Source organism: Corvus hawaiiensis, chromosome Z (genome assembly GCF_020740725.1).
Source record: "Corvus hawaiiensis isolate bCorHaw1 chromosome Z, bCorHaw1.pri.cur, whole genome shotgun sequence".
Lineage (NCBI taxonomy): Eukaryota > Metazoa > Chordata > Aves > Passeriformes > Corvidae > Corvus > Corvus hawaiiensis.
The window spans coordinates 45,559,185-45,578,279 of record NC_063255.1 but is presented as its reverse complement, the minus strand read 5'-3'; the positions used below and the strand labels follow the sequence as shown (position 1 = coordinate 45,578,279).

Below are 19,095 nucleotides of genomic sequence, written 5' to 3'. Positions count from 1 at the left end.
TTCAAAATCCATGTGGACACAGGCCTAAGCAACCTGCTTATGGGTGTACATGCTCTCAGAGATGCCTTCAACCTCAGACATTCTGTGATTCTCCAGCAACACACAACAAATCTTCAGGAAATTTTTAGACATGGACTTCACACAAAGATGGGATGTAAGAGAGGACAGGACAGGGGATTCCCAGTCAGCTTTTTGTATGAAACCAGCAACACCATCATTTTCTTCCTAGTCATTCCAAGAGGAATTCAAAATAGAGACACTGTCTTTCAAAGGGGAATTCACACTGCTGGACACATGCTGCCACATATTAAGAATATAAACTCAGAGTCTATCAAAAGAGAAGAAATCTACAAAAAATATTTGCTAACTTACTGCAAGTTTACCTTGTGATACAGAACTGGCATCTGTCAAGATATAAAGCAGTTTCTGCAAAACTCTCTCACTTTCCTCTGGTAAGTGAGTATGAGTTCTTTCATGGTGACAGCTGATCCAGTATTGCCCATGCCCTGGCTGGTAAAAGACATTTCAAATGGTTTGACATAGGAGGCAAGGCCTACACAGAATGCAATTTCGAGAGTGCAAATAAATGAAAGCAATATTCTAAGCAGTATACACTACTCTTACATATCCAGTTTCAGTGTCATTACCTTCAAGTTCTTGAAGCATGTTTACAAGCTATTTTTCATGTCTAAGAACATTATGCTGATCACTGATTACCCTATATGGAAAGCATCCCAGTGACTACTCCTGACACATTGAATTTGGGCACATTAGTAATAGGAATAATGCGTATTAAACCAAAACCAGTGGTTCATCACCAACATCTGAACACTGTATTTAACCATCTTGCTAAACACCAGAACTACTGGCCAGGCAAGAAATCTGAAAGAAACACGTAACTTCAGAAACCCAATGTAATTTAAGTTGGGTTTTCCTTGGAAAAACATTACTAGTAATCTGTGACTCCTGCAAGTCAGTACCACTAGAAAAAAACAAGGACACCACAAAATATTACTGGTATAACTAATTCCCATGCAAAAGAACCTTGCCTAGATTATGTGATATACATGGGACATATCCCTCCTCATTTTTGATGTCAAAGTCCAGTTATTTCACTAGTGATACTCATTTAAAGCAGAGACTCTCCAGACTCATCTCCCTACCTATATCCTGTCAGTCTGCTCACTCAGAAATTACTTGCTGATAGTTCTAGATTTAGACTGTTTAAACAGTTTTTATATGGACTGAATTAACAGCCGTACCAAGATTTTATTTTAATTCCACAGCTAATTCAACAGGTGAACATGACAGTTATGCAATGTCAAAACCACCGAACTACAAGGCAAGCCAATAAACTGCCTGAAAGCCTGCAGTTTTTAAATACTGAATGATGATACACACTGTACAACACTGAACAGCACTACCCTGGAGATACCAATTTAAAAACAGTTTTACTGAAATTTTACACTGCAGTTACTAGGAAAGACACTTGTTTCTAGAAATGCAAACATTACACCACCAAATCCAAGTATTTTCACTGCTTTAATATTTAATTTCCTAACATCAAGATGAACAGATTTACAATTTTCAAGTGAAAACTGTGCAAGTTAGCAGGTTAAACAAAGAACTTACCAAAAATAATGAAGAGATACAGTCCCCTACAAGTGAGTGTTGCAGTTTCTTACTATCTGCTACTACATACGGATACCTCAGGTACTGTACTTTGAGCTGTTTTATCTTATTATTAATAGAGGACAAAGTATTAGCATTCCCTCAAAAAACTTGAGAATTTAATATAATTTATTCCTAAACACCTCTACTTAATGTATTCACCCAGGTCTTTAAATCTGAAATCTTTAAATGCTAAAATCAGTATTTCACTAAATATTTACATTCACGAGCTTCAAATGCAATCTTTCTGCTTAAAACACTACTTGCCCTTCAGAGTAGTGTCCAGTTATTTTAAAATGCATGTTTCTGTGGAAAAAGAAACTCCAACAAAAAACTACCATCCAGTATGTGCAGATGAAAATGGGTTAAACCTACTTACAAAGAAGACAGTTATACTGAGAAAAGGAATACTTTAGGAACACGTATGCCTCCTTGGCAAGCACAATAGAAACAAGGAGATACTGCTTTTTCTCACAGCAATGTTCTCAGAGGCCATTGTGCAAGGCATGTGATCTTCATTTGCACTTAAATTTGTATGAGATACCACGACTCAAGAACTCTTCTTAATTTGATTTCTAGCAAGAAGATGCTGCATCACACCTCAGAGATGATGTCTCAGCTTGTCACTGGCCAGTGACAGCTTTTTTCCTGAAACAGGAGAGTACATTGCTGTATATTCATCAAGTTTACTTCCTGTCTCCCCTCAAATAAACATTGTTCCACTCCAAACAAAGCTTCAAGGCCACTTTTCTCAGTACACAAGACTACCTTGTTGAACGTGTATATGCTGTGCTGAGTTCATGGTGGAGGCCTGCAGTAGCACGTTTCTGTGGACAGAGCAAATTGGAATTCCAGACTTCCCTCACTAAAGGCAACCCTGTGGAACTAAAAAAGCTCAACAGAGCTTCATTTACAAGTTTAGATTAAGCTGGTAAAAACAACCATATCCCATAAAGGTCCTGCTTTTACAGCCTGCTGTGCAATAGGGAATGCATTGAAAAAAATAAGACACTGAAGCAACAGCCTTTCAGCATTATTATCAGAAGAGGTTTCTCTATTTTAGCCCACATCTCAAAGTGTTCCAGCTCTGACAGCTACAACCCATGCCAGAGTCCCAGGCCTCAGTCCCAGGGTCATGGGATCTACATCTGTTGCCACTCAGCTGAGGGAATGAGTGGACCAACATGACAAATTTAGACTTAAGACCAGTCTTCTATATCTGAGAGGACGAGGACCAGAAGTCTTCCTCCGGATATAACCAATTAAGGACAGCACACTGCTCAGATAGGAAGACCTCATAAAATGTTTCTGTTCATAGCACAGAGGAACACCAGCAAAAGGCTTTCAGAAGACTTGTTCTAAAGCAACTGACACCCAAAATGCCACTTGGTGAGCAGAAACAAATGCATGCACATGCTAAGAACAGAAACCAGCTGGAAAGCCTGCTACTGAGAGAAACGGAAGCAGAGGTTTTTCCAGAAGACCTCAAGATACTGTGACCGTTTTAAATCAGGGTCATAAGCTTCTGATAAAAGAAAAACAATAATCAAGTTCACTGACATAAGATACGAGATGCTAATTATGCACTACGATCACAGAACAAGGACCAATACAGAAGAACACTTTAAAATGTGCAGTCAATAACTATCACTGTCTTGCTAAAAATAAGAAATACTTAACTTAGAATTTAAGTACAAATAAAATATATGAAAAGAAAGGAGAACAAGTCTCCAAACATTTTCTATTTCATAATTTTCACATTCTTACAGTCTCAAAAGACCTTCCCTCATACTTTACATTTATGATTCTGATCGCCATTCATGTCCAAACAATGAGGGCACAGGAATTTCAGATGCACTAGGAATAAAATAAAAGCAGTTACCTTTCAAGGAGGACAAGAGTACACAGTGTAATATTAAGCCCTCCACATGAATAATACAAACAGGAATAAAGTCTTAAAATGCAAGACGTCAATTATCCTCCTGAAGGAGGATAATTATCCTCAGGTTGTACCTAAGGAGCTGCTACTACTGAGAGAGTCTCTGGCAAGCACAACACTTGGCTATCTCTTGCAGTATTCCACAGGCGTATCTAGAAATGCACAAAACACATCCATTGCAACTTACAGTTCACTGGAATATCTTACAACCTTTCTGAAAAAACTATTACTTAATGGATTAAAGACAAAAGAGTCAACATATGACAAAAAACTTGAAAGCTGCTAGCTTAACAGAGGTCTATTTGCCTGAAGACTGCCATAATTTCAAAAGTAAGCACAACCATATTTACAATAATAAAGACCCTCTTATAAAGAAAACAGATATTGGATTTAAAACAAAATAAAATAATTAAAAAAACCCAAACAAACAAACAAAACCCCTCAAAACAATGGACAGATCTCCATGCCTAGCATTTACAACATTTTGAATCCATGCAGAAAGCCACAACGTTTTTAGAGGACTTTGCATAGCATGGGGAGGGCAGGGTACAAAAATGCAGCTTCACTATCAGTAGTAACAAGCGTTTTTTTCTCTGTTTTGTTGGCTTTGTTTGTTTGTTTTTAATTGCATAAGACTTGGCTTTCGAGCAATGGCTGCAGACCTCCACCAACTCTACACAGTATGTCTGGCCCCTTCTAACATCTCCTCTGTGTCAGGAAACCCCTATGCAGCTCAGGAAGGACCTTACTGAACCACTGAAGTTTTCTGGCTACAAACCTGCTCAGCAACCTCAGGGTGAGCTGCACTGGTCCAAGGATTCTCTCCCTCAGAGAAACAGGGATGGACTCTTGAAAGACACTCTAATGAGCAGCAATATGGCACTTTGGGCTCAAACAGAAAGCAAGCTGTGATTGCTGAAGGTGAGAATAGCACATTTCATGGTTTGGCCTGACACTGTGTGTGAATGAACAAACAACCATGTGGTCATAATGTGGTCTACAGGAAGTGACAGCAATATGCACTAAGAACTGAATCCTCCTCTCAGTATTATTCAGCTACATGTAAGACAAGCAGCCAGCTTAAGCTGGTTAAGTAGCATTCAAAGTCTGAGGAGATCTGAATTTCAGTGAAGAGAACAAATTTTACCTGGGGGTAAAAAGACATGTGAGTGTGTAGTATTAGAATGAAAATGCTGTCAGAACTTTAATTGTTAATATAGCTAAAAGACTGCAAAATTATCATTTACGTAAGTCCTGTAGAAATTTAAGGAAAAAAACCACCTTTACCTTTTCTTCCAAGAAAAATTGTTCTTCCGTCTGCTAGAGCAGTTCAATTTGACCTTAAGAATACAGTCCTGAGGTAATTAATTACCCTGTCAAGACCACTAAATGCTCTGGCTCTGCTGAGAGATCCTCTCTCATCCTCTGCTGATTGACAACATCAGTAAAACTCACTAGCTTTAAATTAAACCTCCACACAGATTCCCTTATACTCCTTACTAAATCAATGTTCTTTAATATTAGTGGAGGGGTGGGCAGGAATCAATTAAAAAAAAATAACAAGAAGGTAAGGAGGGTTTCTCTCACCTTCACAGCTCACCTCTGGTATTTTAATAGGCTTTTTACACAACTCATTGCTACCCAGGGATATTGCCTAATCAAAAAATTACTACAAAGAAGTGACACTACCAAAATTTTTCTCTACAAACATCAGTGGTGAAGACAGGAACAATATAAATCTTTTTTTCCTGCTGCACTAAACTCAGAAATCAAACCAGCATGTGCCTTTTTTTTTTTTAGTATTTTGCTATTTTCCATTAAGTGTCCAAAGCATTTTCAAGATTACTATAATTGGTAAAATTTCTTAAGGGTGCAGCTACTGAACAGTTAAGTTACAGGATAATTCCTTTACAATGAATGTTGTAAATCTAAGTAGTGATTCAAGGCACCAAGTGAAATTGCATTGCATAATGCCAAGTTTTAACAACAATGACTCAAAGAACACTAGTGAGCTTGAAGCACACCCCTCACTTCAAGTCTTCCCTTGCTGTACTGCACTTTTTTGGGCATTTGCAAAGCTGACTGCTTAGTATTCACTCTTCTACTGAAGTCTTATCTAGCTCATCTCATGACACAACTTTTTACAGCAGAGCAGTCAACCAGGTGATGATGGCAAACTAGGACATCTTGTACTTGTAGCCAAAGAATTTTTCAAACTTCATTCCAGCAGGAAGTTGGAAGAATGTTACACATTAATCCTATTTTTATTACATGCAAAGTTATACAGGAGTGGGAAGAAAACCTACAGATTTAATTCTTCAGATAAAATATTTCTTAAATTTCTACTCCCCTGACAGGTAATAATTACCCATGTAAACATTCCAATAACCCAAAGAACTTCAGAGAAGGAAAATTTTATTAAATCTGACTTTAAAGCAGCTTTTTTTTAGTCCACACTGAGAGATACTCTTATTCAGATAATCTCACAATAAATTACTTGGATTTTTTTTTTCTTTTCTTTTTTTGGCAGTTTTCTCATAAAAACCCCCTAATCAAGAGGAGGGGAAGCCATGGAGCATTTCTCCTCTCCCAGGCAAAAGCCAAGACAACAAAAACATGCACTCAATTTTATTATCCCTATGTGTAAATCAGTGACCCTCATAACCTGTTTGTTCCTCTGAGTTTTCCACATTTGGGAAGAATTGATCTTTCCAGGACAAACCAAATAAAAAGAAAAGTCATGGAAAAATAAGCAGGTAAGCAGAAAAATCACTCCAGGAACAAAAATCAACATTTTTACTGTCTCTTAAATAGAACAGAGATAAGGAGCTTGTCAGCAGCATTACCTTCCAAAAGAGAAGCCACACAAAATATTTTAGCTTTTATAAGATGCAACTTGTTTTCACACTAAAGTTATATATTTCAACTAAAGTTGCATAATTCAATGAAGCCCAAACCTCACAGGCTACCTGCAGTACACATAAGCCTGTATGCATTGCAAATAAACAATAAATTATGCCACAGAGGGCACTATGTAAGAATGGAGGCATATCATCCAGCTGAGCAGGGCTCACATATCTAACACACCCATAAGTGGCTTCAACATCAGTGTATACACCCACCCTAATGTTTCACTCTTCAGTTAAATCAGAAGACAATACAATTGACACCAGGTTAGACAAGACTGCTATGACTTGATTTGGAGATATACACCTGAAAGTTGGTTAAGATACTTTGCAAAGAATTCAGTAAAGGATTCCATAAAGCATTCCACAGGATCTTTTTTTAAAAGGTAAGAGGTAATAGAATTTTATATTGTTATCAGTATAAAAAAAAACCAAAACCAAACCCTTAAGCTAGCATTTTGCAAATCCACATTTTTCAATGTACTTCACTTCAAGAAAACAGTAAATGGCATGCCCTTAGGGATCAGAAAAATATATCCAATGAAGAGCAGGCTAGCACAGAAGCTGTGGATCAGAGGTATCTGTCACATCCCCGATCCAGAGCATCACACATCAGGGTCAGGACAGTCAGTTCCCTCTGAGTAGGATCACACTCAGTTAAGTCACAATGTGAGGATACATCATGCTGTGATGGAATCAACCAAGTTCCTTCCAGTTTTATACACTAATGGGATGCCAACTTGAACCATCAATCTGGTAAAGTACTAAGCATTCCTACAGAAATCCTAAAAATGTACAGAGAGAACAAATACCTAATTTTTTTCTTTTGAAGCCTAAATACACACTAACACTCCTATTCAGTAATTTTTCATTTGAAGGTATATATAAAAATTTCAGTTACACTCATTTTTTAGCTGAAAGTTAAGAATTAGATTCTGAGTTTGTCAAACAAGTTGGGTTTTTGTTGTTGGTTTTTTTTTTTTTTTGGTTGTTTGAGTTTTTTTGTTTGGTTGGTCTTTTGTTTGTTTTTCTTCTGTTGTTCACTTGGGGTCTTCTTGGTTTTTTTGTAGTTGACTTAACTCTGGACAAACAGGAACACTGGTCTATAAACAGGAAGTATCCTCTGCTAAGGTCCTGGGACTGAGACCTCATAAGTGACTTCCTCCACCCAAGATGTTGCCTCCAAAGGCAGAAAATACCTCAGACATCAACTTAACCTCTGCTCACCATTGCCTCCTGGCTGATCTGAAGAATATGTAAACTACAAAGTGCTTCACAGTAGGTTGGCCATTTCTACTGCTTCACAGATAAATGTGGTTGGCTGGGACTAGATGGTCCATTTAAGGTCCATTCCAACCCCTAAGATCCTGTGATTCTGTGATCTTGGAAAATCCAGTCACAAAAACTTGGCCTGAAACCCAGTGTCCAAGAAGGAAGAAGAGTAAATAAAGATGAAGAGAGTAAAGCAGTTTTTCCACTCAAGTCATGCACACTAACATGGAAAGGTGCTGCTGAAGTTCAACAGGCCTGCATGTGGGTAGCTGGAGTCAGAATTTTACTTGTAACATTAACAATCAGCATTTAAAGATAATCTCTGTTTAATTAGAGAAAAGTATCTTTACTTTTGCAAAGAGGCTATCGTTTTGGCTTGTGACAACTCCAGAGTTTCAGCTTTGCTTCAGCTAAAGATATCTAATGTACTAATACCTGAAAACAAAGACATAAGGTTTAGTCTCACTGCAAGGGTCATTGGTATATAACCTACGATTCCACTTTTTGGTCCTGGAAAGGCAGGAAAGAAAAAGCATCACGTTATCACTCATATCTGTCTATTCAATTTTCACCTTTTTTTATTAACCACTTAGCAAGGTGAAAGAGGATTAAAAATTCAAACATGGGGACCATGAAGTAAGTTACCACAATCCCCCAGAAGGGAACATTTTGATTTGGGAGACCTGGCTTGATTTTCTATAACCACCTCCTTTTTTTTGACTATGTAGTTAACAGAGCTTCCAGATTACCACCCTGGACCATACGAGTCATGTTGGCTCAATCCAAGGCATTACATGCAAAACAATACTACTGGAACACAAACAGATTCCCTTTCTCACCACCACCCAAAAGACAGCTTCAAAAGTCCTGGAGCACAAAATTACTTTACTCAGTTTTCCCCCGAAGTAGAAAATGAGAGAGACTGAACAAGAAGTCTGCCAGAAACACAGAGGGAGCTTCCAGCAGCAAAGCTATCTGTCCATGTCTTTCATCCATTGTACTTGTGTGCCGTGAGTCACCATTTGTTACAAAGCAGTATTTAAGTTTCAAACAGCGTAATCCACTTTATTAAATTTTATGAATCCAGAACAGGTAAGGCACTTTGGCCAAAATTACTGACACCTTATTTTTGTCTCAGTTGTCTTTCAGTGGTTCTGCACTGCTTTTTAAGTACAAACCTTTTCAGAGGTGAACTTTATTTCATGGCTCAAACATGCTCCTAGTTGGAAGGCAGCTGCCATCCAAGTGATCAGCTAGCAAACCCTGTTGTTAATAAGGAAGAACGGGCTGGTTGGAACCTATACTGCCTTTAGGCCTACAAGACAACTAGCAACATAAAACCTGAAGTACTAATAAGGAAGTTACATCATTTTTGAGAAAATGAGGAAGCACATGGTATTCAAACATGCAATACTGCATTTCTTCAACTAAAGCATTAAACAATTCTCAGTTAAAACAAGTACATCTAAAGTGTTAAGTGGGTTAAGAAAATGAAGTTTTCTACACTCTCTATACTTAATCTAACTCTAAATCTAAACAGACTACAAAAGACCATTTGATACATGAAATCCTAGTTATTAGCAGAATGCTTGTTACACTTGTAAAGGTAAAACAAATCAGGAAGTCAAAACAGTTCAGTTCCTTGAAATTATTTTAACACTACATACTTTTATAGTCTTAGTTTGAAGTCTCAATCCATTCAGGGTATTGATAGCTTTTTCGGCATCCTTGGGATCAGCGTAGTTCACAAAGCCATAACCCAAGCTCTGTCCTGATTAAAAAGACAAATAAAGTCATCATTAGTACTGCAGTGCCACACAATGGATAGCTAACTATTTAAAACCTACAGACACACACTGAGCAAACATTGCTTATACTGAAGAACAGTACCCACTCCAAACAACAAAAATTGCAAAAGGTCACAACATCCAATTTTTCCACTAGCAGTAGTAGATTTCAGGTAGCTTCATCTGTTCTTGTGTTCAACACAGAAATTGCTACATTCAGTTTAATGCAAGACCTAAAAACTGATCAGCAAAATAGGTTCAGAAGTATATTATGATCTTTTAGACACTAGAGGATGTGCAGAAGCATCAAGTTTTAAGTGACATCAGGAATCCACTCTTAAACTTTTTTATTGAACATAAATAGTATAGTGACAAAATTCGGGACTAGTGCTGGAAAACGAAGTGCATTTGAAACTCACTCAATTTCAGAATTTGAACCTAATTAGAAACCAAAAAAATTTACAAATGTTATTCCTGCACTACATACAGCCTTCTTAGTAACAAGGAGTTTAAAGGCTCATTTTATTCCAATATTTAAAACAACAGGTACAAGTATCTGATCAAGAGCTAAATATCAGCTGAAGATGCAGTATTATTTTCAGGTTTATTAAGTGTTGGAAATTCAGATGACAGATTAACATAAAGCATTTTTAATTAGTTCTTATCTCTGAACAACAGCCCCCTTCTAACTATTAATTCTGCCTTAGCACTTATTAAACACTTGATTTTAGCAGTAGTCATCTTTTGACAACTTCAAAACCTACAGTATATTATCCCTAACTAGCATACTACTTTAGAAGTACTTTTAGCGCATAAGAAAGCAAATAGGTGTAAAATTTTAATGCAGTGAAAGGATACACTTAGCAAGAATACATCTGACATCCTTTATTAGTATAAATCTTTCCAGAAACATTCCCATACTCTGGTTTTTTGTTTCTTTTTTTTTGTTTTGTGTTTTTTGTTTGTTTGTTTGGGGTTTTTTTTAAGACACCAAAACAAGGAAAAAAAATTGTCAACAGGCCATAGGGAAGCATCTGACATATCTAATTCACAAAATGCTAGTTAGAATGATTAGCTTGGATACACAACAATATAAAAGGATAAACAACATTACATAAAGCACAAATGGCAAATTCATTTATTGCCCAAAAAAGATATAACAGAACTCAAGTTGTATCAAGTTCTTGTACGGTATGTACACAGTATGCATTTAACGGCATGTAATACAAAAAAACAACAGGAATTTTTGCACTTAGTTAATGATGAGAGGGTTTACTTACAAGCCCATCACCCCTGGCATTTATAATTTTGCACCAATTATGCCTCCTATGGCACCAAAGGTGAGAGGACACCACTACCACCCCACCCCCCAAAGCTACTTCCACTCTCTCCCATCTCCTCCTCAAAACACCACAGGCAAACACAAATTGCCTAGATGGAGCCATGAGCAGGTTAATTATATATAATTAATACATGCATTAACAGAGAATCCAAACCTCAATGGGATAGAAGACTGAGCATCTGCCCTAGAGAACCCTGCCCTGAGCAGAGGTTAGACTCCATGTTCTTCATGCCTTCAACCTCAGCAGTTTGTCACATTTCTGTAACAAACCATAGGGAAACATCCAAAAGCATTTCTGTACTCATTTACAGCTCTACCTAGATATTGCTAAGTTTCTAATCCTAGAAGCCTTTTTCCTTATTAGTTTGATTACAGTAGAGCAATTTCTATACCTGTCACCTCCATCACTCCCACTGTCTGGAGAAACTCTTCCCAACAACATCTCCAAAAAAGAGGAGGCTCTCTTTGTGCATCACTGATTTCAGTGTTATCTCCCAATACAGAAACGCTGATTTCAGGTGTTTGTTATTAATCTCCTGAGGAACCCTTTGAAATGACAACCTTTAAAGATGTTAAAAGTCTCAACAAGAAAGCTATTTCATACAGGATGTTCCCAATACAATACTCACTCTTTCCAGATTGAACAGAAAAAGAAATTATGTGAATAAATTACTTCTCCTATGCTTCTCTGTTGATGTGATCCACTTTTCATACTAAAAACACCCAGACTGCTGCAGACAAAGAGCTTACCCAGCTGTTATAAAGGATTCAATTCATGACCATTCTTCTGGAGACACTCTATTAGTTAAACTTGATAAATATTAGGACACTAGCCTAGGAAGGTGCACCAAAAGGCCCGGTAATTTACTCAGGACAAGTCTGAAATAATTTGTGCAATTTTATTCTATGATTTTACAATTAAAAAAAAGCTTTCACCATGAGAGTGGTGGAACACTGAAACAGGCAACCAGAGGGGTTGTGATGTTTCCATTCCTAGAGATACTCAAGAGTCTGACTGGTCCTGAGCAACCTGCTGAAGAAGAATCTGCTTGAGAAACAGGAATGACTAGATATCTCCAGAAGTCCTTTTCACCCTTAGTGAATGTATGAATGAGATTTTATTTACTTCTGTTTTATTTAGGTTATCATCTAAAATTCAAAAGCGTTCTCTAAAGTCCTTATTTATTTAGAAAGATTAAGAAAACGCAGAACTTCTTAGACATTAAAATTATGCTTGAAGATTAGTGGTTTAATTACACATTATCAATAACTGAGAGTCAAAAATCACCTTCTTCACAGCACGCAAGAAAGATAAATGTTGACTTTGAACAAGCAATGCAAATAATTGTAAATTGAACCTGATTTCTGAAATCGGATGTTTGAGGAACCACTCTTAAATCTTCCTGCTTATATTAACCGCTTGTTAAGAGGTTTGTCAGTTCATACACAGATGGCCGAGTTCCAGAAAATTCAGACAAGCATGTAATAAAATGCAGTAGAAGCAGCTACTTGAAACACGCCATCAGTACGTCAACTATTCCAAGCTATGTCTGACAGGTGGTGGGAAAGTACCAAGCAGGTTACAAGGAAGAACTGAGTTTCTAAGTTCCACGTAAAAAACAACTTCAGTCTAAAATTCAAGTATCACTATGGCTATACAAGCCAGAGAGAAGTCTCACCCTACTGTGGATTTCAGACACAGAGACCACCACACCCATTGTGCACAAATTTTACTCAAATAAAATTAGAGGCAACTGGCTAGGATAACTCAAACCAGTTCTCCTTTTGTGAAGCTTTTCCTCATTCTTCATTGTCTGAACATTTGCTTTCAAGACAAAACAAGGAGAAGCTAGACTTAAACCAAATCAGCCACCACTTAGGCTATCCAAGATGAACTTCATTATTTAATAAATGTAATGACTAGTTTGTATTGCCAGAGGGACTGACCTAAACAATGACAGAACTGGACTCTTCCATCTGTGCCTCTTCTACAACAAACGCCACTTGCCAAGAGAGCAATGTCCTGCAGAACACACATTTGTCCCTTAGTACCATACTTAAAAATAGATTATGTGTTTGAGTATACAAAAAGGTGATGGAAGAAAGAAAGTAAATCTATAGCTATCCACAAGTTAAAAAATCTCCAGATTTAACTGTGTATCAAAAAGCTGCTTAGTCTCCTACTACTTTAAGACAGCTCCAGTCCGCTCTTGCCTCAGCTTTGTGTTTCCAATTTGTGCTTAATGACATTGTCTGAAAAAACTCTTACACCTCTCCAGGTTAGCTGTCCTGGTGCTCTGTCTGATATTATGTGTTTATCCAGTTGAATATCCAGTTTTGCTTTTTGAGGTTCTTCAAAATTGAGGCCTACTCTGCCTCAACACAGACAAGACACTGTGTCTTCAGCTCTGTATCTCAAAACTCAGATCTACAAGTAGTATTAAATTTAGCTTGTCCTAAATAAAGGAGTGTCAAGAATTTCTTATTTAACTATAAGCTGAGCCTCATCTCCTGGATAGTTCTTGTGGCTACTTCTCAAACCTGTTTAAAGTTGTTTCTGTAAATCTCCTTCTAGATTTTATGCTTTAGACACTATGACTATTATAGAACAGGGTGCAGAAAAACCCCAACAGTTAGTTAAATGATTGGTAAAAGAAAAAGTCACCTGAAGTAGGAAAAGTAAAATTGATGAAATTATCTGGAAGGAATGAGGAAATAGACGGGGGAAAAAGCAGTTTGACTTGAATTTTTCTTCAAAAAAATCTGAAAAACCAAAAGCCACATAGTAGAAGTGGTGCATCTCACAAGCCTGTAAGACAGCAATGGAGTTAGAATAAAAGCTATGATTTGCAAGTTTGCATTGGAAGTTCACAATTATTAATTACATTTTGTGTTTCATGTAACTGACACTAGTAACAAAGTCAAATTCAACCACAAGTAGCAGAAAGTCTTTTCAGTTAGACATCTCTTTGAACCTAGACATGCTATATCCACTATTAGTGACTGACAGATGTTCAGCCTCTATGGCCTACAGTTGCAGAAAGCACTATGCTACTTAGTTTAATAGGGGAAACTGTTCAATTTTTATTTCACATTTTTAAGCTTCATAAATATGACTTGATTGCTCACGTATGATGATCCAAATTAAACAGTAATTTATTAGATAGTGTCAAGTTGCTTTTTGGCACTACAGTCAATATATGGAATGGATTTTGAGAGGGGAAGGGCAAAAAGTAATTGCTAACAATTCTAATCAGTCTTTGAAAAGACTGCACAAGAGTCTGACTGGAGATCCAAGTGTACACTAGAAAAGCATAAATGAAGTAATTTACCATTAAAAAACAAGTAATGAACACACTGATTCAGTATTTAGGAAAGGAAAGCAGACCGACTTCATAGGCACTCATCACCTGAAGATCAAAGAAGTTTCAAGTTGAAAAAGAAATAAGTAAGTAGGAAGTCATAGCTATGGTCACAATGCTCCTGCATTTACTATTGTGCCTTGAAAGATGCCATTTTTTTTTAGCTTTAAAAATACACAGGCTAATTCACAGTACTTATCAGAGAAGAACCACAAATAAACTAGTTGCACGCTACGCAAGCTGTTTCGTGTTTCCTATAAACTATAAATAAATAATTCATTCAGCTATAAAAGCCTGAAGAAAATCCTGTGCTATCCAATATTCAGAACAAATAGATGCTATCCGCAGAGAAAGGAGGTCATGTAAAGTAGATGTGATAGAGGTGGCACTTATCCATTTTTAATGTTTTGCTTTTAAAAGTAGCAGCAACATTCCTTAAAGCAGGATGGAGGCCTCTCAGAAAGCTAAAGAATTACATCTGGCCAGGGATGTCAAGGCGAACAAGAAAAGCATCTACATAGGTACCTTGGTGAAAGAAAAGGTTAGGGAAAATGTGGGCCCTCCCTGCCACAGAAAGATGACCTGGTTTCCAGGGATATAGAAAAGTCTGAGGGGTACTGAACAACTTTTTTTCCCCACAGTCTTCACCAGCAAGTGCTCCAGCTACACTGCCCAAGTCGTAGAAGGCGAAGACAGGGACTGGGACAATGAAGAACCACCTACAGTACAAAAGCATCAGGTTTGAAATCATCTAAGGAACCTGAAGGTGTGCACAAGTCCATAGGCCCTGGTGAGATACATCCATGGGTTCCTAAGGGAACCAGCAGAGGAAATGGCCAAACCACTATCCATCATACTTGAGAAGCTGTGGCAGTCTGATGGAAGTTCCCACTGACTGGAGAAGTGGAAACATAACCTCCATTTTCAAAAAGCAAAATAAAGATAAAAAAAGTAGGGGAACTGTAGGCTTGTCAGTCTCACCTCTGTGTGTGAGATCACGAAGCAGATCCTCCTGGAAATTATGGAAAGGCACATGGAAAGCAGAGAGGTGACGACAGCCACCATGGTTTCACTAAGGGCAAATTGTACCAGACAAATTTGGTGGCCTTCTACAATAGGGTTGAAGTGATAGTGGATGAGGGAAGAGTGACTGATGCCATCTACCTGGAGTTGAACAAAGCATTTGATACTCTCCCACACAATGTTCTTGTCTGTAAGCTGGAGAAACATGGATTCGATGGTGGCTAAGGAATTTGGCTGGATGTTCACACTCAGAGTTGTATTCAACGGCTCAACGTCCAAGTGGACACCAGGTACAAGTGGCAAGTAGTGTTCCTATGGGGTCAGTATTGGGATTGGCACTGTTACACTCTGTCACCAACATGGACAATGGGATCAAGGACACCCTCAGCAAGTTTGCTGACAACACTGAGCTGCGTGGTATCATCAATACGATTGAGGGAAGGGATGCCATCCAGAGGGATCTGGACAGCTTGAAAGGTGCATGCATCTGTGAGAACTCATGGAGTTCAACAAGGCCAAGTGCAAGGTCCTGCACCTGGGTCGGGGCAATCCCAAGGACAAACACAGGGTGGGCCAAGAATGGAGTACATACAGGCCTGCGAGAAGGATTTGGGGGTGCTGGTGGATGAGAGGCTGCACATGACCCAGCCATGAGCACCCACAGCCCAGAGAGCCAAACGTGTCCTGGGCTGCATCCAAAGCAGTCTGGCCAGCAGGGTGAGGGGTGAGATTCTGCAGCACCTCTCCTCTGAGGACTGCCTAAAAAAACTGGTTTTGTTCTGCCTGGAGAAGAGAAGGCTCCCAGGAGACCGCATAGCACCTTCCAGTACCTAAAAGGAGCCTAAAAGAGAGCTGGAAAGTGACATTTTACAAGGGCACATAGTGATAGGAAAAGGGGGAATGGCTTTAAACTGGAAAAGGGCAGGTTTAGATCAGGTATAAGGAAGAAATTCTTTACTCTGAGTGTGATTAGATACTGGAACAGGTTGCCCAGAGAATTTGTGGATGCCCCATCCCTAGAGAAGTTCAAGGCCAGTCTTGATGGGGCTTTGAATAACCTGTTCTAGGGAAAAGTGTCCCTGTCTGAGGAAGGAGGGTTAGAACTAGATGATCTTTTAAGTTCCCTTACAATACAAATTATTTTATGTTTCTAAGAGTTCAGCTATCGAACTATCATTTTGCATGGAAGTGTTCAATAACTATACATTAAAAGACTTGAAAGGTAGATGAATATGACTTTTAACCTGACAGTAGTTAAATAAGCTGTTTCAAGAGAGGTCAAGTCCCTCACAAATGCACAGTGAACTTAAATGCTGCCTTTTCAGTAGTCCTGCAACATTTTATAGCTCCTGAGAAGAATGGATATTGCTTTCTGCCTAACACCATGATTAGACAGCAGCTGATTAATATTGTGGTTTTATTTCATGACTGACTAAAGCATCTTGGTATTGTACTAGGTCTTCTCTGAATGTTTTCTGGGCAGAAATTTGCACAGGTTTGACCCTAGAAATTTCTGGCCTATATAAAGCCTGGTCCTGATGTCTCCTGCTGTCCAGCTATCTACTAAACCTGTATTTCCATATTTCCCTCTTTACATAGCTGCTGCTAAAGATAATTTTCCTACATGCATGACTGAGAAGCTTGCCCTCCCTGACAGAATCTAGAGCCAGTACTGTAAAACTACTTCTTCACTTGAGCACACAGCTGGTATCTTTTTTTTCCCCCTCAACCTGCTCCACTAGTATACAATGGTATTATTACCAGATGACTAGCAGGTGCTGAAAGGACAGCAACTTCAGTACTAGACAAGTTTCCACTGCTGCATTTCTTCCTGCAGTCAACCACTTTCAACACACACTTTCTACTCACATGAACAAGAGCAGCCTTTTGACAATGCAGCACAACGCTTTTGAAAGCCTGGGACACCCACCACACGAGGGAGTCCTTGGCTGCTGTTTCCCATCAGAGCTATGGAATACCCAGTGCAAGGGCTGAGCAAGCTAACTTTTGGAAGCAATTGTTAATTACATTAGTAGAGTACCCAGATAATCCTGCATCTTGTCTGTAATTCTTAAACATTCCTGCAATGTCTGAAGGTCAAACAAAATAGATAATTAACAGTATCAAAGAGCAAATGGAAAGGAGGTAACACAACAAACAGAGTCAAGACGAAGTCTACAATCAGTCGAGCCCTCAAAACCTTTTCAGAATGTACTAATCAAGGAAGAGTGAATGAGTTCTATGAAATGTACTGGTTCATTTTAAGGAGCAAGAAGAGCTGTTGTGCCAAAGTTCTCATTAACAGGTAAAAGTAATGTAAGAAAAGCAGCCCCACTAATTGAATCCTATCAATGCTAAATCTTGGAAGAAAAAACCCAAAACTGTCATAAATGACCCTCCTTACAGACATGTCAAACAAAAAGAAAAAACAAAACAAAAACCCCCGTAACATTTACACCTGACTAATAATAGATCTTAAAATTAATACACACCACTAAGGTATAAAACTAGTTTCATGGTCTAATACAAAAGCTAAGCACAGACTAATCATACTCTGGCAAATTAGAAGTCCAAACAGCAAATAACACATTCAGGCATTTACAGAGGACAACCAAAAATGATTGATAAGCATACATTTAAAAAATGGGATTTTTCTAAAGTAGACACTGAATTCACCATATCATTTCAGACATATAGGCTATTTCATCTTCTGCAAAAAAGATCTTTTTGCGAAAGACTAAGTTATAGGAATATAACCAGTATTACAGAAGAAACGATAAAAAAACCTACCTTGAACAAAACCACTCAAATGGGACACACTATTTGCATCAATATTACAGTGAGGTTAATAAAGTCTAGGAACTTTAAGTCATTGTCTACAAGTCTACAGAAACAGAACTCCTAAGAATTCCAGAAGATTGAGGACCTTATTTCTTTTTATAACTTAACTTCATATGCTGCCTTCAGTGCTAGTTCCTTCAAAATGTCTCATCCAGACCTTGACTGAAAGAGAATAGTCCATTTTTTACTGAATAGTAATGTATTTTCTACTTCCAGTCACGTAAGTGTTCGTTTTACAAACACTGTTTTCAATAAACTAAACTTTGTTTAAAGCTGTAAATGTCTGTCTCTATGTATCAAGTTAATTGGCAAAGATCCGTTAAGCCACTGTAAGAACCAGTCAGCTTCATATTTTTGTAATCAGGACCAAGTCAAGTTCACAGCAAACTGACATTAGGTTTTACTCTGCCCTTCATCATTCCAGAAGATGTACACACTGGTGGAAGAACGCTCTTATAAGAAACATCCATTACAACATAAGAAGACCATACATAAAGCTCTCAATAGAATTCATCTCATGGACTCATACAATTTTTTGCAAGTCTCCAAAAATTTCAGAGTGAAGACGTGTTCCATGACCAGTACACAAAAGCAGAAGTGGCGCTACAGAAAACCCACAGGATTATGTTAAGATCAACTTACAAGCTGCAAGCAGTAGTCTGTGTTGTCCTGAAAGCAAGCCAGTATGGCCACAGAAAAGATAACAGTACTTCTAGACTCCAGCCCAACTTCAGAAACATAAGAAGTTTAACAAAGTTTCAGATATAGGAGTAAGAAACATTCAACCCTTTTGCCTGTGTGAATTTGCAATTTAAGACATTGGAATGCTCTACAATATGCTAGTGATCCTGCAGAGTGACAACCCCACAAAGGACTTGTGAGCCAAGTTAAGATACAATTCAGCTGGTACCAGCTCTTTTACAAAAAAGTTACTGCATCTTTGTAAGTCACT

At 38.1% G+C, this 19,095-nt stretch overlaps 1 protein-coding gene across 9 annotated transcripts in view; it reads right to left on the bottom strand.

The window, feature by feature from the left end:
• ELAVL2 (ELAV like RNA binding protein 2) overlaps positions 1-19,095 on the bottom strand; it is a 93,403-nt gene that overhangs the window by 17,307 nt on the left and 57,001 nt on the right. For all 9 annotated transcript variants that reach the window (XM_048291638.1, XM_048291633.1, XM_048291636.1 and 6 more), the window contains one exon: positions 9,456-9,559. In XM_048291638.1, coding sequence (XP_048147595.1) covers positions 9,456-9,559 — 104 coding nt within the window. The remainder of the gene's footprint in view (positions 1-9,455; positions 9,560-19,095) is intronic.